This window comes from Sebastes umbrosus, chromosome 12 (assembly GCF_015220745.1).
Source record: "Sebastes umbrosus isolate fSebUmb1 chromosome 12, fSebUmb1.pri, whole genome shotgun sequence".
Lineage (NCBI taxonomy): Eukaryota > Metazoa > Chordata > Actinopteri > Perciformes > Sebastidae > Sebastes > Sebastes umbrosus.
The window spans coordinates 10,919,861-10,942,963 of NC_051280.1; the positions used below are offsets into that span (position 1 = coordinate 10,919,861).

Sequence of the window (23,103 nt, forward strand, 5' to 3'; positions counted from 1 at the left end):
CCACGTATTTTCCTTTATGTGTTATGTGAAAATTCTTCTACTTTTTAAAGGAACAGTGTGTAACATTTAGGAGGATCTATTAGCAGAAATGGAATATAATATTAATAAGTATGTTTTCTTTAGTGTATAAGCACTTTAAAATAAGAATCATTGTGTTTTCGTTACCTTAGAATGAGCCGTTTCTATCATAGGCAGCTGATCCTCTCCACGGAGTCTACAGTTTGTTTCTACAGTAGCCCAGAATGGACAAACACTGGCTCTAGATAGAGCCATTCACGTTTTCACGTTGGCCACCGTAGGTCTCCTACATGCTTGGCACATGGGAGAAGCTTCAGTTACTTGCAATCTGCAACCTCACCGCTAGATGTTGCCAAATCCTTCATACTGTACCTTTAAAGCTGCAGTGGAATTGGAGCAAATATGATAAAAAAAAGTTATTTTTATAAAACGGTCACTATATCCGGACATTAGTGCATGAGACAGGTAATCTGAAAATGTGCCACTGTGTCCTCCGGTGCTCATGGCGTCTGCAAGATTTCACAGACTGGAGGAAAACAACCATCAGAGCTGATCTGAGGTCTGCTGTCCATCTGCCGTCTATGAGAGCCGGCTGTCAATCACTCACAAACTCCGATCAAACGGTCAAACTAGGCAGCGCTGATCAAATATGAATCAACATTCTGTTACTGTAATGCTTATTGTTCTCCTCAAATGTTTTCAGACACATCTTGTAGTGTACTATTTAGATGTAAAATGAGAAAGTTTGTGATCCGGCAGCCATGTTGAGATAAGTTGAGGAAATACCAAGCATCGCCCACCAACCAGTGCACAGCCAATAGGAACGCTCAATAGGAACGATCAATAGGAACGCTCAATAGGAATACTCTCTCTCTCTCTGAAATGACCTGTGATTGGCCAAAGTCTCCCATCACGGGCTAGATTTTTTAAAGCCTGAAAACAGAGCCATGATGAGGAGCAGAAGTCTAGTTTTCTCTCAGAACACTTGAATTATAATATGCTGAAAGGTTATTATGGAATTTTTGCCAAATGATGCAAAAAATATACTGCCTACCTTCACTTAAAGCTAAATAAAACATCTAAAAACCCATTGATTATATTAAAAATGTATTGTTGCAAAGCTAAAAAAAAACACAGTTTTTCTTTATATTCGTGATGTTTTTCACAGGATAGTCTTGACATGTCAGATTGGCTGAGATCATTTGGTGTGAGGTTGGGGCTCATATCACATCCATAAGAACTGTGTTACACAGTGTGTAACGTACAAATGTAGATGCATAAATCTTTTCTGTTGGAGAGTTAGAGACTGATAGTGCTGTAAGTGGACTAATAGGATTCTTTCTACTGTAGCAGGGGAGGGAACCTGCAGCCTTTTTTGGCACAAGTTTATGAAAGTGGTGACAGTTTGATAGCTTTACAGCCCGGGGGTTAAGCTGACATCATTACATTGTGACTGTGTGCCTTATTTGGTCGGTCAGGATGCTGGCTACACACAATGTTATCATAATACAATGCTCACATACAATTGAATGTAACAAATGTTGATTTTGGACGTGTTGTCGTGATGTTTTCTTTTAATAAAATTCTTTTCAGGTTGTATAGTGAGCCTCAGCGTTGGAGAGGAGAGAAATAGAGACAAAGTGAATCATATGCAGAATGAGAGAAATAAGAACCCTCCCACAGGAAACTGAGCTAAACTCCTCTTCTCCTTGTATGGTAAAAAACTCCCCAAAAAGCCACAGGATCGCCTTGGGAGTAGAGTCAAAGTCCTGCTAAGTATAAATCACAAAGCCATGGGAATGATGGAACAGATTATATGAACGCTACCATGAAGAATACAAACAGTTTTAGGAGCCTTAAGTGCTTGATGTCATGCAAGGGATATGTGGACATTACAGGTCTGGGTTAAGTGTTGCCACTCTATGATCAAAACACATTTATTACAGTCTAATACGAACGTCTGTAATATTCCTAAAATTTGCTGTGGCAACACCTGCACATGTAACACCTGCGTGACGCACTGACTCATAGTGTAGACAAGCCCTTTCCGCAACAAGAGTAAACACGTCAGCCCTGCGGCTTCTGCACAAACATGTCTTACTAACTACGCAACGACATCCAGCGATCTCCACCTACAGCCCCAAACACAAACACTGTGTGTAGTGTATGGAAGTGCCTGAGGGAAGTGGCAGTCTGTTATATTTGGCTGTGTAACTCAGTCCAGTTGTATCTATGACTTCTGACAATGTCTAGACTCCATCTTACCCAAAGGGATCAGATCTGTCACTCATATGAGGTACAGTTGTCTCGCACAAGCCTGGTGCTGAAAGGCCTTTCACGCCAAGATGGGGGGGAGGGGGTGTTCTTGGAGAAAAAAAACTCAGATGGTAATTTTTACTGTCCCTGCTTCAGTTGCTTCTATATTTAACTGTATAAAATGTCACTGCAGAATATTCACACTGTTTTCTCCCAAAAGGACCCAGCTGATCATTCACACATCTTCATCCCTTCTCTTCTTTATCTCTTTCACACACAGAGGTGAAAAGCACCTGCTGTTTGGGTTAGCTTACTTGAGCAGGCTTTTAGACCTAAGTTATTTTAATGTTAAGCCTGCACTACCTCAATGATTACTCCAGTAGCTTTGTGTATTATAATACACTGACGTACGAAGTGCTATATTTTTAGATATATGAAGCAGCAATGCTTCTACTTGTGTTTCAAGAATCTTTTCGCCTCGGATGAAGTCAATATTTGCTGCTTGGCTGCCATTTAAGAGTTGCAGTTATAGTCTGTGAGATGATCGAGTTCATTTAAGTTTCAGTATGAAATTATAGGACGTGGGTCAGCACTTATGACGGTGAAGATTTGCACAAATACCAGTTTGCAGTTGAATGATAATCTGAGTTCGTTTAGTGAGGTTAGACACATATTAGCACCATTGCAATGGAAATACATAATGAGTGGCTGATTATGCAAGATTCACCACCCGACCACACAACTAGATGGCCAAATGTATGTGGACATGCTTGATGATGTACTTTTGTGTATATATATGTAAAATAGCCCAAAGCTTTGAAGCCCAAAAAATGGTATTCGGTACAGCATTAATTGATACACACACAGAAAACACTAAGGAAAAACAACAACAAACAAATATCAACAAAAAAACACGATGTATCTAGTTCATTAGGTCATAATTCTGTCATGCATAAGCTACATTTCTTATTATTAATAATATTAATATGATAATAATAATAATAATAATAATAATAATAATAATAATAACAATAATATTAACTTTATTTATAGAGCACTTTTCATACAAGAGATCAAAGTGCTTTACAAAAGAAAATATAATGCAACACATTCAAACAAGGGCAGATAGACAATAAATTAGACAATAGGCCAGTAGATGCTAAAATATATAAGTGAAATTAAAAACAGACCATTAAGAATAATAAAAATGAGAGAATCTTTAAAAATAGTAATAATAATAACAATAATAATTAGAAAGACTGTGACTTCTACAGAAAGTACAGAGTTGGTTGGGTAACTTGGTTTTCCAGGTAGTACATAAAGCGTGTTTGTGGCCTTGAGTAGCATACGTCAGTTTTTCCATGCAGACAGCTTGAGATGCTATTCTGCCATTGATTAATAGTTGGTGCTTCAGATTTTTTCCATTGAAGAGTAATAAAATATTTTTGCCTGTAGGATACAAAGACTTGCCTCAGATTTTGATAGTTTCACATCATTAGGAAAGAGACCCAAGGTACAAAGACGTCAGCAGAGAGGTAATGTTACAGACACAATATCAGATCTGTCATCTACTTTACACTGTACTAATGTCTCCTCCTCTGAGACACATTTTACACATGAAGTGCATGAATTATTTTCATTAAATCTGTGTAAAAGAGTTTTGTGTTCTTGTGGTCTGTGGCTGTTTTTCATGGCCTGGGGTTTGCTGTTTAGTTCCAATTACTGAAAATCTTATCTTATATATGTGGCAACAGTTTGCATTGCAGTTTGATCCTAACAGTTGAAAATGGTGCTCTCTTGTGGTGATCATATTGAGGCAAGAGCACTTTTATCTGAAAACTGGTTGGCTAGTGCCGATCAGCCATTCATCCAGTAGAGGGAGCTACAGGATGAAATCAAGGTTGATGACAGAATGAAGTTAATGTGACACAGCGGTTCCCAACCAGGAGCATCTTCTGGTAAAAAAAAAGTTAATCAAGATGCATTTAATTCTGGAGGAATCAAGTTCAACATCTGTTTGTTGTTGTGTTTACAGCTTTGTTTTAGTGGAGTAAAAACAGGCGCATCGTAGACAAAGCAGCTACTTGTTTGTATGCCGAATTGAAGAGTGGATTTTTTTTACTGTAAAATGTTTCAAACAATATTGTAAATGTGTTTGCCTGGAGATTTAAATGTCTGATTTACCATCTAATTTAGTTTGAACACAAAATATATCATCTCATAATGGATGACTAAAGATTAAAGAAAGTATACATAAATAATAATAATAATAATAATAATAATAGTTTTATTTGTAGAGCACTATCCAAGGAAATTCACATTATATATAACAGAATACAATGAAACACAAATAATTAAATAAAAAACAATAGAATGGGAAAATAAAGAAACAAGCTGCATAAATACTATATGTACATTTCAGGTCCTGGTGTGCCGAAATTAGTTTTTTTATTTGTTTGATGTTCTTCTTGGCAGTTTACAAGCAATTGAGCTCCTGCAGTGTTTGGTCCAGGACTTGTTGTATTCCTAAGTTTACCTCTCTTTCTTTCGATAGACGCTCTGCAATAAAAAAGTAACAGCAGATATAAAATGCAATCGCTATGTCAGTGAACAGATTATTGATCACATAAGTGCAATAGGTAAGCTAATACAATTTTTAGAATGGCCAATAAATATAGAAACTATTGAATGTTACAGCTACAGAGTGGTGGAAAGCAGGCTTAACTGAAATGACAGAAGACAGGGTAAAAGAGAAAAATATCTTTATTGAGCTTTAGATTAACACAAAAGGAGCCAGAGGCATTAAAAGCAAAGGGAGAAAGGAAGAGACAAAGTGCTTCTAATCGGGCAAGGAGAGAGACAAAGGGGAAAGTGGAAACATCATGAGCTAAAAGCCAGGTTTACAAGGTGTTCATATCATTGAGGGCATTATCCAGCTCCTCGCTGATAGCCTTGTATCTCAGCTTCTGAGTGTACAGTTCATCTGCAGGTCAGAGGGCAGAGAGAGAGAGCAGGTGGAGGACAAGGCAGAATAGTGCAGACCATGATGGGAAATCAGGAGGAAAAAGAGAGAAATCAGATCAAAGATTAAGAAAATTAGGTACGATAAAGATTTGAACGAAAGGTTGAGCAAAAGAAGGATTTGAAAAGAAGGATTCAAATGAAGTGTACCTTCTAAGTCATCTATGGTCTTTTCCAGCTTGGTCACTGTCCTCTCTGCGAATTCTGCACGGGTTTCCGCCTTTGAAAAGACAATAAACATATTATAATCATCCCGACACATCTTCCCTCAGAGAATAGAGCTCGAGGAGACATGAACTTACCTCCTTAAGCTTGTCACTCAGGACTTTAATCTCCTCCTCATATTTATCTTCTTTCTCAGAGTACTACAGAGACAGAAAAGATAACCATTTCAATGCCAAAACAATAAATATCACAATGTTTTTATTTGTCAAAATGTATAGCTCCATCATTCCATTAGTTATTCACACTCAATATCTATGTTGTACACTCTATTGATAAACATGTTACAGGTGAATTGAATGTAATAAAACATCAAGAAGCTCTGCTGCTCCGGGGGAACAGCTGAGTAGTCATATTGAGGTTGTTTTAAGGTCAAACAGCAGGCTCATAGAGACAAACATGCACGCATAAACTGGCGCCGTAGCGCATTGCGTCATATTGTGTCATATCGTGTCAGACTGCGTCGTACCATATTGTATCGTGTCGTATCGTATTATATCATATTGTGGCTTGTTGCGTCATATTGTGTCATATCGTGTCGGATTGCGTTGTATCGTATTGCATTGTGTCATATTGTCTTGTGTTGTATTGTCTTGTGTCATATCGCGACGTATCGTGTCGTATTGTGTCGTATCGCATTGCGTCATATTGTGTCGTGTCGTGTCGTGTCGTGTCGTGTCGTGTCGTGTCGTGTCGTATCGTATCATCCAGGAGAGATTACCAACACTTACCTTATCAGACTGAGCCTCTAGCGACTTGAGGTTGTTGGTGACATTCTTCAGCTCTTCTTCCAGGTCAGCACACTTACTGCATGAATAGAGGAAATACATTTAAATTTTCTGAATATGTTTGACCTTTTACCTTGGTAACAACTGAACGATGCCCGCAAGCATTCATATAACTTCATCGATTTGTGCTTACAGTTCTGCAATTTCGGCCCTCTCTTCTGCTCTCTCCAGCTCACCCTCAAGGATCACCAGTTTACGGGCAACCTGACGTTAAAAAGATGTAAAATCACAGTTGAGCAAAAACAAGAAATGACATCGTGAAAACCGAAAGTCAGCTGAAACGTGACCTCCGCGTCCGCACCTCCTCGTATTTGCGGTCCGCCTCCTCAGCGATGTGTTTGGCTTCTTTGAGCTGGAATTCCTGGATCTCCATCTTCTCCTCATCTTTCATGGCTCTATTCTCGACCACTTTCATGCCTCTGGTGATCAGAAAGACAGACAGGTTTTAGTTCAACAACACCACAAATAGCACAGCACAAATAGCTGCAGGCTGCTTCTGACTATATGTTTGTGGTTTTGTGGTTTCAAGTCCCAACATTATGCAAATGCTAAGACTCTGTTTTGCACCTTTTACTACAATGAGCTCATAGTTATTGTTGTCACTGGACATACCAAACTGACAAAAATAAAGTCTCGACAGGAAAAAAAAAACAAGTATGATCTTGGTCTCTACTTATTTTGTATCTGTATATAGCTTTAATTTAATTTGAATTATTGGTTTAGCTTCTTTATTTCCTTTGCTCTAATTCTGTCTTTTTGTATATGTATCTGGTCTGTTTCTTGTGCAGTAAACCCCTAATAAACACCTAATTTCCCTCCTGGCGTTGTTTTATTTTATATTTCCAGCTCTGCCACCTTGTCCACTTCATACAATTCAAACGTGTCCATCCCACTCATCCTATGAAGCTATACTTCACTGCTCCCAACCAATCAAAACGTGGGCAGATTTGGGACCTTCAAAAAAAGCCATTAGATAATCATTTTCCAGTCTTGTGGCTGATGGTATGTCTACAATTGTATTAATGAATGCATTATGACCGTTCATTCTCACCTTTCACTCTCATCTGCAGCCTTCTCAGCCTCCTCCAGTTTCTGCAGGGCTGTGGCCAGTCTCTCCTGAGCGCGGTCCAACTCCTCCTCCACCAACTGGATCCTGCGGTTCAAAGATGCCACATCGCTCTCCGCCTACACCAACACACACACACACACAGATAGAAAGAGAGGTCACAGGTGAGAGGTCAGCCAGGAAACAAGCTGCTGCTACAAGAGGAAGGATACTGTCGAGGATGGCCAAAGCTGCACATTGAAAGCCATCTATAAAGGTTATATTGGTTTTGAGTGTAACGTCTCATTAATACTGCAGTAAGGTTTATCAGTTTATGTATACTTCTTGAAGTCAAATGGTCTCAACATTAAGAGCTGGGTATCGATGGTTATTTAATTATGCCTATCAGTCTTGTGTTCAACATATTATTTTGGCCTATGTTTTTACGTTTTTATTCTGTATTGTTTTTATCTTGATGTTTGCACTATTTTAACTTATGTAAAGCACTTTGTAACTATGTTTGGAAAGGTGCTATACAAATAAAGTTTGTTATTATTATTATTTATTCTCTGGGCATGCATATATCCCTGTTTTCTTTTTTCCTCCTATCCAATGAGTCAGATTTCTTCCATTTAATCAATTTCACTCTCAACAACAACCATGATGACTTCTGGACTTTGCAGCTTGACCAGATACTTTGAAAACTGCTGACGCAGAATAACAAGACTGGCAGCAGACTTAATAACCCTGACATATCTGAAGTGATACAGCTGTTGCACTGCAAACCCATGTATGTTTGGGAGACAACAGATTGCTTCTTCTGAGGCCTGCTTCCTGTTTCCTGATATCACAGATAAACACGTCTGCTCTTTTCTTCCTGTGTGGAGGCTGAAGAAGAGGAGGAGGAGGAAGGCGCTCCTAATTCCAGATATATGTGTCAAATGTTATTCAGACAAAAAACAGAACAAAGACTACTGGATGCTTTGCCAAACAGGAACAAACCATTGACATAATTCGGGGGGGGGGGAAATCCAAGTTTGAATAAAACGTAATAAGCCCGCCACACCTTAATATTTAAACCAACACTGACTATGGGTGTAATAGGCTACTGAGAGTTTCTCTCGTTGTATTCGTAGGTGTTTGAGAAGATCTAGGGCGGGTTCAAGTTAGATAACACAGCCGAACAAAAGTCTGAGAGGGAATGTCGCTACAGTGATGATCCCAACTTCCCATACACGTCTAAAACGACCACATTTACGCATTACAAGATAAAAACAACAAATCTACTATTGGGTTTGGCAGGAAAAGTTTGGAATTCTTATTAGAGCGTTATCATCATTATAACGCTACACATTGACACTTTGCGTTCTAAATTCTTTACAATCCTGCACTAAATGTGCTCAATAGGTGTGTGATAGTAAAGATAAAGTACTGAAGTTGGATAAATGAACCATTATCTCACTTTTTCGCGGCATTCCCGTTCACAGTCCAACACCCTTTGTACTTCCAGTGCACGGTCTTCTGCGTCATCAGCCTGTTGCTGGAGAGTCTGGATTTTCTTCTTCACCATCTCCATTATGTCTGCTACTTTTGTTCTCCTCACAAAAACAAAGAAGGAGCCCGACAAATGTAGCCGTCTAGATCGAACTAGATGTTTCCTTTAAAACTTTACAAAGTTGCTAACTCCGAGGAAAACTCCTTTTCTCTCGAGCAGGAAGTCAGTCAGGGCTGGGATGGGGAGAAAAAAAAGGGCTGGGAGTTTTCAGGAAATTTATGGCGAGATCCTCCAATCCTGTTGAGAAGCCGGTCCCAGATGACATCACAGGGTTTTAGGAGGGGAAGGCTCTGCTCTTTTCCTCCACAAAGAGATTTATATGGCAAATGTAAGGTGTTGCTTAGGCTGCATTCTTCTGCTCTGATCGAAAAGGAGGAGGGCACAGAGATCACCTGATTCATCTGTCTGATTCACATATATGTGACTAATGTGAATCATAACTTATGATTATATGGTTGTGTGAGGAAGGGGAAAGAGAAGACAAGTATGAATGTGTTAAGGAGCAATAAGAGGCAAGTTGTAAAATGTGTAGAAATCAGAAGGTCCAAAGATTATGGATCATGGCAAACCTCTCGACTGTCTTCTTTTATTCCTTTGTTTTGTTGAAATCATAGGAGCCAAGGGACTTAAAGATTGTGCCCTTATGGTTTCCATGATTATAACTAGACTCTCAAAGTAGGTTTTGATAATTATATTTTCTGAATGTCACTCTGCTGCTTTGTTTCATCACTCTAGAAAAAAAACTAAAATATGAAGGCGAGTGTAAGCAGTAGAAGCAACACAGACTGAATGTAGAAGGCACTTAATGCAATGATTCTTGAAAACAAAGGGGGGATAAAGAGAAGAAAAATAAAAGTGTGAATGTGTGAAGGAGCAAGAGGCAAGTTGTAAAATGTGTAGAAATCAGAAGGTCCAAAGATTAACTTGTGGAAGAGGAAGAGGGAGGGTCAATAAGTGATAATCCTCTTCAACAGGGGTTGTTGACCTGCAGCAGCCTGGAATGTAAATTGATTTGGTTGCAGACATGATGACCCGCAACCATAGGGTGGCGACACATTCCTTCTTCTGCCTCCTCCTCCTCCTCCTCCTCCTCACTTTCCAGAGCAAAACCTGTGTTTATTTTCTCTTTCTGTCCGTTCTGTCACATTTATATGTATCAGCAGCATCCCTCATAGGCAGTGTGGAACACATTAGAAGAAGTAGTGGTGGACAGACCAAAATAGATCTGTGGTAGGGCTCTTCATTGATTAGTTGTTTGTTTATGCTTCTTTCATGCTGAATGACTTATTTCCAAGAAATGTATGGCACATCTCTGGTAAACACAAGATTTAAAGTGGTGCTTTTGTGTTATTATTTATTTATTATATAGCTTCACAGATCTGTCTATTAAATCAATTAATCGGTTAGTCGCAAAATCGTATGGTAGTCGACCAAAGATGTCATTTTGAGGCTTTAATATACAGAATTGATTATTGATTTTTTTAATGCTTTTTCCATGCTGGATGATTTATTTCCGAGAAACTTATGAGCACATCTCTGGTAAACATAAGATTTCAATCAATTAGTCGATAAAATCATATGAGTGTTGGTCAACTAAGAATTTCCTTGGTCGAGGACAGCCCTAATCTGTGGGCATCTGATAGGTCATCTGATACAGAGATCATTTGTAATCTTGTAATCTGACCTTTAACCTTTGGGGTCTTATCTTACCTGCTTTCACTGGTAGTTTTAGACACACACTGTGGAGGCTACTTTCATCTGTCAATTCCATTTTAGTGTAGTTGTTACAACTGAAACATAAATTGATTATTCTAAAACTCATCAGCAACTATTTGGACAATAGATTAATGGTTTTAAAAACGTTTTCAACCAAAATGCCAAACTTTCACTGGTTCCAGCTTCTCATTTGTGAGAATTTGTATCTTTTTTTAAAAATATCTTATGAAATAATGAGCTGAATATCTTTGGGTTTTGGACTGCTTGTCAGACAAAAGACGCCACGTTTGGCTTCAGGAAATGGTGAAAATTGTTTTTCATTATTTTCGGACATGGATGATGAAAATAAGTGTTAGCTGCAGCCCCAGTAATTAAACATGTGTTACAACAACACATATTTTGTTACTCCCAGATAACACATCCTAAAAATGTGAATGGTAAAAGAAGAGAATCGTCATGCGTCACTGGTAAAACCACATTAGAAAGGTATCAATAATATAGCCCATGATTACCCCAAAAAGTTGAGCCTGATTGTCTCCACATTTTTTTTGCTGAACCTTTTGCTTCAGATCAAAGATATCATTGAATCAGATATCATCTTTCAGGTATGTTGCTGTAAAAGAAATGAGGTATGTGTACTGTAAGGCCGGACAGAGCTGTGATATCTCTGCCCCAAAAAGGCCAGAGCATTGATTTCATTAGACACTGCAGTATGACCTTCTCTGTTTGCTTAAGCTGCATTCCTAGGATTCCTGGTCGGCTACAGGTCGGCTAAGTTTTGTCTGTGCTTTAGAAACGGCTCCGTTGCATACCTCACAAAGACGCCAATAACACTATGTGGGTTAGAAGATACAAATGACTCATGTCAGGATTCATTTCAGAGTCGTTAGTTTCCTTCTACATTGTGGTAGCAGACTCAAATTAGGAGTTTTGTGTAAATTGTTTCCATAGTGTACAGTACCTGCCTGTGTTTAATACACAAAAAGGGATTTTCAAATTCAATCTCATGGCAAACCTCTCGACTGTCTTCTTTTATTCCTTTGTTTTGTTTGTGGATAATGTGTTTCAGATGGCGTCGTTGTGGTTAACTCACATCTGTGGCCTTCTTCTCCGACAGTTCCAGTTTCTCCTGAGCATCCTTCAGGGCCTCCGAATACTTGTCGAGCTCGTCCTCTGTTCCCTTCATTTTCTTCTGCAGGAACAGCAGCTCGTCCTCCAGCTGAGAGAAGGCAAACGTGACAGAGAGTCAGGAAGGATACAGCAAAAAAACAAACCAAAGTATGAATGAAACACTGCATGGAGAAATCCAGCAGTGCTTTGATACAGTGATGGGGGATTCAAGGATTCAAGGCTCGGGGTTGCACAGGTTATAGTCCATTGATGCTACACAAGAAAAACATGGCAAAACAAAACATGAAACAATTTCAGATTAAAACCAATTTAGTAGACTTTTTCAATACCCAGAAGCACTCAGACGTAGGGACATGACTAGTACCAACGTAAGTTAGATGTCTGTGGCTCTGTGGGACTTTAGCTACAGTGGTGCTTTGAGCTAAATGCTAATATTCGCATGCTAACATGCTCAGGATGATGTCAACATGTTGCAGGTATAATGAATACCATGTTCAACATTTTAGTTTAGCGTGTTAGCATGCTAATATTTGCTAATTGGCACTTAACACCAAGTACAGCTGAGGCTGATGGGAATGTCCGTTTTACAGGTATTTGGCCATAAAACAAAGTTTTGGACTAATTTGAATATTTAGCCTGATGAAGGCGCTATAGATGAAAAGTCAGAGGACCACCAAAGTTATTATAATTCATTCTCAGAGGACATGCATGTCTGTACCAGTGGGCAACCTCCGGTCTGAAAAGTGAAGCCAATGCTGAAGTGTCTTCAACTTGCATTCTATCTATCTTTCTGGTTGCAGAAAGAAGTCTGATTGTATAGAAGTCTATGAGAAAATGACCCTATACTTTCTTTACTATTACCTCAGTAAACAGTGTAAACATGAGTTTATGGTCTCAATCGCTAGTTTCAAGCGTTCTTTAATACATGATGTTCCTTTAGTAAATTATGGTCCCATTTAGAATTTAATAGACGATAAAGCATCTTATGCTTTAAGGCGTGGCTACCTTGTAATTAACAGGGCGCTACCATGGTGTTGTTCGGTCTGGGAGTTGTCTGTATTTTCGTCTTACAACTTTAACCCTTTCACAGTGTGTTTTCAGTTCATGAAAGTTAATTGTAACATTTTGGTCGCCTAAAAATGTCTTATTCAGCATTCGGTTGTACTTAGCTCCACCCTCTCGTGTCACTTCTGGTTGCACAAACACCAAGATGGTGACAACCAAAACCCAAGATGACGACGGCCAAAAATCTAAATGGTGACGGCTAAAATGCCGAACTCCAGGCTTCAAAACGGCGATCCACAAACCAATGGGTGACATCACTGTGACTACGTCCACTTCTTATATACAGTCTATGGTCTATACCAAATGTCATGGCAATCCATCCAGTAGTTGTCAGGACATTTGACTTAAAAGCTCAAATATCAACCTCATGGTGGCGTTAAAGGAAACATCAGAGGATCACCAATGTCATTAGGTTTCATCCTCTGGGAACCTTGAATGTCTGAACACAATCTCATGCCAATCCATCTGATAGTTGTTTAAATATTTCCCTCTGGACCAGAGTGTATATTTAATACAGAACATGCTGTCAAAGGTTTTCATCAGGACTATTTCTTCGGTAGAAAGCAGTTCCCATGTAATCTCTTGGTGATGGAATCTGTGGTTTATCAAGAGTAACCCGGGACATTGCTTCTGAAAAAGACATATTGCTTCTGAATTTTTAAAATTCTTTTGTAATTTGGGCAAGGAGATCCTTTAATTACTGCTTAATTACTGCTGGAGACCGTCGTTTGTGATGTATGTTAAGATTGAGTGTTAGTTTTGGCCTGACCGCACTCCGATGTTTGCCCCATCGTGCCAAGAATAGCAAAGAAAAGCTTCTCTTAGCACTGCTTGAATCAGTGCCATCCAAACAAACTCAAAGAGCTTCTAGGATTTCATGCTGACTGTTCCTTGATGTGGAGGACATGCCAGGGGTCCATATGTGCAGTGCCAGTGACGACTGTCACTCCTTGGGTATGATTAGAAACCAAAGAGGAGATTCTTTCCTGTCTTTGCCCGTTCCTCTCCAGCTCCCTGCTCTTTAGCATTCCTCCCGTACCGCTATGATGACGACTACCACCTCCCACTGTGCAATAATTGCCTCCATTTAGAAGCCTCAAATATCATATTACATCTCCAGATTCTACTTTGCTTGTATCAAGTGGTACAAGTACGCTATCATTAAGTCAGCCCTTGAAATATCAAACAAGCTCTGGTACCGCAGCACCAAATATGGATGTGCAGATATTTGGAGTTTGGAAGGTTTTCATTTCAGACATGAATTCAGAGAAGGATGCTGGGTAATGCAGTCCTCTCCTGTGTAAGAGTCAGAGCTACTACAGATGGGTTGTTTATACTCCTGCAGCACCACGTCTGGTAGCTTCAAGTAATCCCCCTGGTTTGCTGTGGATAATCTGTCCAGCAGTCGTCACTGCACGTCCCTGTGGACGTCCTCCACCTCCTCCTGTCCACCAGAAGACAAGACCCATGGGCTCAGCATCAGCTGCTCTCTGTTATTCAGCATTTGGTGCTTTGGGAAATACTTGACATTTTATGTCAAGCCCCTCTGCAGTCTGCACAAGCGGTATGGCATTTATTTATTATCTTTAGACCAGATTATCTTTGTAATTTAAAAAAAAAAACACCAATATGTTAATCTTATATGTGAATAACAAATTAAACACATTGGGCTGTTTTCACAAAATAATCTAGATAAATTAAATTTGGTTTATCAGTGAATGAAAGAGACTCAAAATCACCTCAGAAAGAAATCATTTCAATATACATGAAACTATTTCCAACTTCTTTCTGAAAGGAGCAACTAGATCTCACAATAACCTTAATGTGTTTTCCCAATATAGTTAAAATCAATATCACAACATTATTAAGAATACTTTTTGATATTGATATATGTCATGATATGGAAAATGTGTACAAAATTGCATATAAAATAATCCAGATGATGTTCCGCTCCTTGCAATACATCCCAGAAAACTTCAATAACTAGTATTGTAACTTTTTAATTACAGTATGCTTATTAATTTGGACAGTTATAACCATAATGTTGCAATAGCTCTCTATACTTTGCATCTGTTCTTGTCAATTTCCGTGTGTGGGATCAATAAAGTTTATCTTATCTTATTAGAAGAGCACACATCCAGTCAGTCATCAGTCCATCAGCCTCGTCTCACCTGCTTGCATTTGTCCTCCGCTGCCTTCTGGTCGGACTCAGCCTGCTCTGCCCTGTCGATGGCGTTCTCCTTGTCCAACTTCAGCATCTGCATCTTCTTCTTGATGGCCTCCATGGTGGCAGTTGGGTCTCAGTGTCTCACAAGGCTTTAGAGGGGGAAAAAAGTTTTATTTCTTCAGGTGAGAAGCTGTTGCAGATGTTTGGGAGGAAGACGCCTCACAAGAGCCTTGACGGTGGAGAGCAACCAGCAGATGCAGAGAGGAGGAGAGAGACAGAGCGAGTGAGCAGAGAGGAGGATGCAAAGTGAGAGTCGTTGAAGCTCTGTGTGATTTAAACTTGACTGGAGGTTTGGAGACAGCCCCAGTCTCTAGTGACAGCCCTTTCCCACCGTTCACCCCTTCCGCCACTCCCCGCGTTGGCTACTCTAGAGCTGTGCCCCCCTCTCTAATCTCAATTTCACCTCTTGAAGGAACAACATGGTGTAGATCTCCTATCTCCTTATTTGGATCATGGTCCTTTTGTTTTGAACAGGAGAGATAAGAAGAAGGAGAAAGACCCAGAATCAGTTGGACATTGTTCACATTAGTAATCTGAGTTCATTTCCCCCTTTTGGACTGCATATATATATGCCTGTGTTGTTACTCAGGAATGTTCAGATTGATGTTAATACCAGAGTTGGTTAGAAAGGACATAGTTTTCATTCTACCGCTGAATGAAAAAGGGCTGCTGGAAAATGATCCAGCCAAAGAAAATGTGGAGAAAGAGCTGCGTGTATGTGATCTACACCAGGCAGCTGCAGCGTTACAGTCGAGCTACAAACACATAAACCATAAGTCCACTGCAGTTAAAGTCCTCTTAATTACTATTGGTCTGACAGACCTTTATTTAGATCTGCTTTCTGTAATTTGTAAGGCGCACAACATAAAAAGCATTGTTGACTGGAGGTTACAACTTGAGATGGTTTCCAGGAATTTCTTTTTCTACACTTATAAGATATTTGGAAAACGAGTCATGCATAGTGTTCACGCCATGATGTTTATTTGCAGATTATCAGAAATCAGTTGGATTTTTGAATTTCTGGTTAATCTTGGTGCAAACAGTGGTAAATTTGAATTTGTCGTAGTGCGTGTGAGCTGCATATATCTCATCAGCACCGAGGGACCTGTCTTTTTGCTTCCACCTCTTCTGTGCCAGCTGCCCCAGCTAAAAATAAAGATTACAAGGAAACTCAAAGAACAGCGAGGAGGCACACAGTGGCCATTTAAGTGACATCTGAAGATAAACTTGGACACATGCAACTCTTGGTTTTCATGTTACATTGCCACCGTTTCAGTGTATTTCCCCTTATTTGATGTAATTCCTTAGACATTGTCCTGGTTGTGCTTTGGCACAGAGGACTCTGTACAGGTTTTCTGTAGGTAGCCTGAGTTTTAGGAGCATATTGTTGCTGTCCATTGAAATCCACGTATTTTCCTATATGTGTTATGTGAAAATTCTTCTACTTTTTAAAGGAACAGTGTGTAACATTTAGGGGGATCTATTAGCAGAAATGGAATATAATATTAATAAGTATGTTTTCTTTAGTGTATAAGCACGTTAAAATAAGAATCATTGTGTTTTCGTTACCTTAGAATGAGCCGTTTCTATCATAGGCAGCAAGTCCTCTCCACGGAGTCTACAGTTTGTTTCTACAGTAGCCCAGAATGGAAAAACACTGGCTCTAGATAGAGCCATTCACGTTTTCACGTCGGCCACCGTAGTTCTCCTTCATGCTTGGCACACAGGAAAAGCTTCAGTTACTTGCAATCTGCAACCTCACCACTAGATGTTGCCAAATCCTTCATACTGTACCTTTAAAGCTGCAGTGGAATTGGAGCAAATATGATAAAAAAAAGAAATTATTTTTATAAAACGGTCACTATATCCGGACATTAGTGCATGAGACAGGTAATCTGAAAAAAATCATGTGCCACTGTGTCCTCCGGTGCTCATGGCGTCTGCAAGATTTCACAGACCGGAGGAAAACAACCAATCAGAGCTGATCTGGAGCCTGACGTCTCAGATCCATGATGAGGTGCAGAAGTCTAGTTTTCTCTCAGAACACTTGAATTGCAATATGCTGAAAGATTATTATGGAATTTTTGCCAAATGGTGCAAAAATATACTGCCTACCTTCACTTAAAGCTAAATAAAACATCTAAAACCCAGTGATTATATTAAAAATGTATTGTTGCAAAGCTAAAAACAACACTGTTTTTCTTATTTTATATTCGTGATGTTTTTCACAGGATAGTCTTGACATGTCAGATTGGCTGAGATCATTTGGTGTGAGGTTGGGGCTCATATCACATCCATAAGAACTGTGTTACACAGTGTGTAACGTACAAATGTAGATGCATAAATCTTTTCTGTTGGAGAGTTAGAGACTGATAGTGCTGTAAGTGGACTAATAGGATTCTTTCTACTGTAGCAGGGGAGGGAACCTGCAGCCTTTTTTGGCACAAGTTTATGAAAGTGGTGACAGTTTGATAGCTTTACAGCCCGGGGGTTAAGCTGACATCATTACATTGTGACTGTGTGCCTTATTTGGTCGGTCAGGATGCTGGCTACACACAATGTTATCATAATACAATGCTCACATACAATTGAATGTAACAAATGTTGATTTTGGACGTGTTGTAGTGATGTTTTCTTTTAATAAAATTCTTTTCAGGTTGTATAGTGAGCCTCAGCGTTGGAGAGGAGAGAAATAGAGACAGAGTGAATCATATGCAGAGTGAGAGAAATAAGAACCCTCCCACAGGAAACTGAGCTAAACTCCTCTTCTCCTTGTATGGTAAAAAACTCCCCCAAAAGCCACAGGATCGCCTTGGGAGTAAAGTCAAAGTCCTGCTAAGTATAAATCACAAAGCCATGGGAATGGTGGAACAGATTATATGAACGCTACCATGAAGAATACAAACAGTTTTAGGAGCCTTAAGTGCTTGATGTCATGCAAGGGATATGTGGACATTACAGTTCTAGGTTAAATGTTGCTACTGTATGATCAAAGCACATTTATTACAGTCTAATAATGAACGTCTTTAATATTCCTCAAATTTTCTGTGGCAACACCTGCACACTTATCAAGTGTGTAACACCTGCGTGACGCACTGACTCATGGTGTAGACAAGCCCTTTCCGCAACAAAAGTAAACACGTCAGTCCTGCAACTTCTGCACAAACATGTCTTACTAACTACGCAACGACATCCAGCGATCCCCACCTACAGCCCCAAACACAAACACTGTGTGTAGTGTATGGAAGTGCCTGAGGGAAGTGGCAACCTGTTATTTTTGGCTGTGTAACTCAGTCCAGTTGTATCTATGACTTCTGACAATGTCTAGACTCCATCTTACCAGCCAAAGGGATCAGATCTGTCACTCATATGAGGCACGGTTGTCTCGCACAAGCCTGGTGCTGAAAGGCCTTTCACGCCAAGAGGGTGGTGGGGGGTGGTGGGGGGGGGGGGGGGGTGTTCTTGGAGAAAAAAAACTCAGATGGTCATTTTTACTGTCCCTGCTTCAGTTGCTTCTATATTTAACTGTATCAAATGTCACTGCAGAATTTTCACACTGTTTTCTCCCAAAAGGACCCAGCTGATCATTCACACATCTTCATCCCTTCTCTTCTTTATCTCTTTCACACACAGAGGTGAAAAGCACCTGCTGTTTGGGTTAGTTTACTTGAGCAGGTCTTTAGACCTAAGTTATTTTAATGTTAATCCTGCACTACCTCAATGATTACTCCAGTAGCTTTGTGTATTATAATACACTGACGTACGAAGTGCTATATTTTTAGATATATGAGGCAGCAATGCTTCTACTTGTGTTTCAAGAATCTTTTCGCCTCCGATGAAGTCAATATTTGCTGCTTGGCTGCCATTTAAGAGTTGCAGTTATAGTCTGTGAGATGATCGGGTTCATTTAAGTCTTCATTTTAGCCTTATGAGAATACACTGTTTACCATTGACGGAGCATTTTGGCAAATTCTTCTTGGGCGCTACCCACATAATCATCTGTGCTGCTCATCCCACAAATGCATGATCCTTACAAGTTGGACATCATTGCGAAGGTAAATAAACAGGCTTTCCAACGATGTAAGATACGATGCCAATTAGCATTGTAACAACAGAGAAATAATCCACCAAACACAAGTTTCCGAACTTTGTTTTTCCAGTATATATGTAAAATAGCCCAAAGCTTTGAAGCCCAAAAAATGGTATTCGGTACAGCATTAATTGATATACACACGGAAAACACTAAGAAAAAAAATAACAAACAAATATCAACAAAAAAGCACTATGTATCCTGTTCATTAGTTCATAATTCTGTCATGCATAAGCTACATTTCTTCTTCTTCTTGGCCTTGAGTAGCATACGTCAGTTTTTCCATGCAGACAGCTTGAGATGCTATTCTGCCATTGATTAATAGTTGGTGCTTCAGATTTTTTCCATTGAAGAGTAATAAAATATTTTTGCCTGTAGGATACAAAGACTTGCCTCAGATTTTGATAGTTTCACATCATTAGGAAAGAGACCCAAGGTACAAAGACGTCAGCAGAGAGGTAATGTTACAGACACAATATCAGATCTGTCATCTACTTCCACCTACACTGTACTAATGTCTCCTCCTCTGAGACACATTTTACACATGAAGTGCATGAATTATTTTCATTAAATCTGTGTAAAAGAGTTTTGTGTTCTTGTGGTCTGTGGCTGTTTTTCGTGGCCTGGGGTTTGCTGTTTAGTTCCAATTACTGAAAATCTTATCTTATATATGTGGCAACAGTTTGCATTGCAGTTTGATCCTAACAGTTGAAAATGGTGCTATCTTGTGGTGGTCATATTGAGGCAAGAGCACTTTTATCTGAAAACTGGTTGGCTAGTGCCGATCAGCCATTCATCCAGTAGAGGGAGCTACAGGATGAAAACAAGGTTGATGACAGAATGAAGTTAATGTGACACAGTGGTTCCCAAACCTTTTCTACCACGCCCCCCTTTTGTTGATAAAAAATATTTTCAAGCCCCCTGCAGGCCAGTGCAGAACCATGCATCTCCAATATTTAGCCTCGCCACACTCCCCCTTTTTATAACTCTGGGCCCCCCTATCTGGGAATAACTGGTGAAACATTTGAAGCTTTTAAGCCTGTTTGCATGGATGAAATACAAACTCAAGATTTATAGTCGTCTTCAGGTTCAGGTTGAGGGGACTTTATTTGTACCCGTAGGTAGATTTGTTTTGCAGCAAAAATAGAGGATGGCATCCGTGTTGACAATAAGGTAGAGCACAGACAAACAGTCTTGGTCAAATTGTATCTATTTCTGATTTGTACATTATTCTAAAACTGTCAGAATAAATGAACACTGCATTTTGCCATGCAGATCATTCACAAATTATCTAACAAAAAACTACTACACATACTTTATTACAAAAGATGGAATAAACACAATTTAAAAGACAATAATATTGTTAGTAGTAATATCATAAATGTGAAACTGAATACGGACATTTAGATCAAGAATCTAACTCCAGAAATGGGATGAGATTAAAGGGGCGGCTGTCGCTCAGAGGTAGAGCGGCTCGCCCAGCAATCGAGAGGCCGGTGGTTCAATCGCCGGCTCCACCAGTCACATATCAAAGTGTCCTTGAGCAAGATACTGAACCCCAAATTGCTCCCGAAAGTGTGTGAATGAGTATTTAGATTAGATCCTGATGGGCAGGTTGGGACCTTGCATGGCAGCCTCTGTCATCAGTGTGTGAATGTGTGTGTGAATGGGTGAATGCTGACATGTAGTGTAAAGCACTTTGAGTGGTCAGAAGACTAGAAAGGTGCTTTATAAATACAAGTCCATTTACCATTACTAAAATATGGGAACGAGTGTGTATTTCTGTCTGGGCTGTTGTCAGGACAACAGGTGACATGTTGCATCCATCAATGACCATGTTGCACAGGTTTATAAGCAGGCTTATAAATACTTAAAAGTAGTTTCACAGTCTTTGTTGTAGCTATTTTTCCTTTTCTTTGTGGTAGTTTCCATCATATTCTGCCTAAATCTGCATAAGAGATTGTGACTTTGCGGAGACTCCTAATTTTCTCCGTTGGGCATAGCGTAGCAAAGACGGTGACAGATTAACCTGCACTTGGCCCACGTGTGTTTGACAGCAAACACAGCCCTGTGATGACAGCCTTCCCTGCTTTCTTCATAGCCATTGGATAAAAGATTTTAGAAAAGCGTCTGTCCTGCAGTAGTTTGGCTTTTGAAAACTAGATCCAATGAAAATGTGGGACATCGTCTCAATATGTGGGATGTAGGACAAGGGATAAAAACTCTGTGCAGTCCCTCGTAAAGTGGGACACTTGGTCACCCTAGCCCAGGGGTCTGCAACCTGCGGCTCCGGAAGCACATTCAGCTCTTTAGCTCCTCTCCAGTGGCTCCATGTGGGTTTATAAACATGGAAATGAATAACTGTTTTTTGTTTACATTTTCATTTTTATTTATCATTGTTGTAGGTCTATGGTACGACGGAGTATTAGGGCCACATTGAGGAAAAAAAATAAATCTGAGATTTTGAGAATAAAGTCATAATATTACGAGAATAAAGTCATATGTTTACGAAAAAAAATAATCTTAGTATTATGAGAATAAAGTCATAATATTAGAAAGTAGTAATTTTATGTGTTATTTTCTTTTTTCTCGTAATATTATGACTTTATTCTTGTTATATTACGACTTTTTTCTCGCAAAGTTATGACTTTATTCTTGTAATATTACGACTTTTTCTCGTAAAGTTATGACTTTATTCTCGTAATATTAAGAATTTTTTCTAGTAATATTACAACTCTTTTTTCTCATTAAGTTATGACTTTTTCTTGTAATATTACGACTTTTTTCTCGTAAAGTTATGACTTTATTCTCGTGATATTACGACTTTTTTCTCGTAAAGTTATGACTTTATTCTAGTAATATTACAACTTTTTTCTTGTAAAGTTATGACTCTATTCTCGTAATATCACGACTTTTTTTCTCGTAACGTTACGACTTCTCTTCTCGTAAAGTTATGACTTTATTCTCGTAATATTACATGGTTTTTCTCATAATATCATGATTTTATTCTCGTAATCTCAGATGTTTTTTCCCTCAATGTGACCCTAATACTCTGTAGTACATTTGCACTTGGGCCCTCACTGCATTAGACTTATATACTATACAGACGTAGGCAAAGTTGTTGGTAACGTTCCGTTAAAGAGAGAAAAACCCACAATGGTCACTGAAATAACTTGAAACTGACAAAAGTAATAATAAATAAAAATTCACTGAAAATTAACTAATGAAAATCAGATATTGTTTTTGAATTATGGTTCAGCAGAATCATTTAAAAAAAAACAACTAATGAAACTGGCCTAGACAAAAATGATGGTAACATTAACTTAATATTTTGTTGCAAAACCTTTTGAGGCAATCACTGCAATCAAGTGATTTCTGTAACTCTCAATGAGACTTCTGCACCTGTCGACAGGTATGTTGGCCCACTCCTCGTGAGCAAACTGCTCCAGCTGTCTCAGGTTTGAAGGGTGCCTTCTCCAGACTGCATGTTTCAGCTCCTTCCACAGATGTTCAATAGGATTTAGATCAGGGCTCATAGAAGGCCACTTCAGAATAGTCCAATGTTTTGTTCTTAGCCATTCTTGGGTGTTTTTAGCTGTGTTTTGGGTCATTATCCTGTTTGAGGACCCATGAATAGTTAAGTGAACATTTTTTACTTTTGAGCATTACAAGCTTATTATGACACACGACATTTCCTGAATACTAGTGAAATATAGCAAACAAAATTTCCCAGCTAATTTCAAGATCTCTTTTTATTTTGAAAGGCCTATATATTACATCTTATTTCAAGAAATCTTGGCAAGTGAATTTTCATTTTCACTTTTCACAGATTTTTTACAAGCAAAAACACTTAGTATTCATTGTATTTTTATTTATTTTTGAAGTGACCTTAACCCCATCTATTCACAATTAATACCAGTTTGTATGTTAAAACCCAGTTACCTGGTCCTCCCTCCTGTGGAGCAGTAC

General features: G+C 39.1%; 1 protein-coding gene across 4 annotated transcripts; it reads right to left on the minus strand.

The window, feature by feature from the left end:
- Positions 1 to 4,697: 4,697 nt before the first annotated feature.
- Positions 4,698 to 15,310, minus strand: LOC119498350 (tropomyosin alpha-1 chain-like). Of its 4 annotated transcripts, none has more exons than XM_037787155.1 (9): positions 14,989 to 15,310; positions 11,715 to 11,840; positions 7,357 to 7,490; positions 6,607 to 6,724; positions 6,439 to 6,509; positions 6,249 to 6,324; positions 5,598 to 5,660; positions 5,446 to 5,515; positions 4,698 to 4,833 (listed from the first exon to the last, which is right to left on the minus strand). In XM_037787155.1, exons 1-9 carry the CDS (start codon positions 15,100 to 15,102, stop codon positions 4,751 to 4,753), a joined length of 855 nt encoding a protein of 284 aa, XP_037643083.1. In that variant the 5' UTR covers positions 15,103 to 15,310; the 3' UTR covers positions 4,698 to 4,750. The 4 variants fall into 4 exon arrangements, with proteins under 4 accessions (XP_037643083.1, XP_037643085.1, XP_037643082.1 ...); XM_037787154.1 differs by lacking the exon at positions 4,698 to 4,833 and adding an exon at positions 5,020 to 5,257 and having other exon boundaries at positions 14,989 to 15,307; XM_037787157.1 differs by lacking the exons at positions 11,715 to 11,840; positions 14,989 to 15,310 and adding an exon at positions 8,813 to 9,193.
- Between the last annotated feature and the right edge of the window lie 7,793 nt (positions 15,311 to 23,103).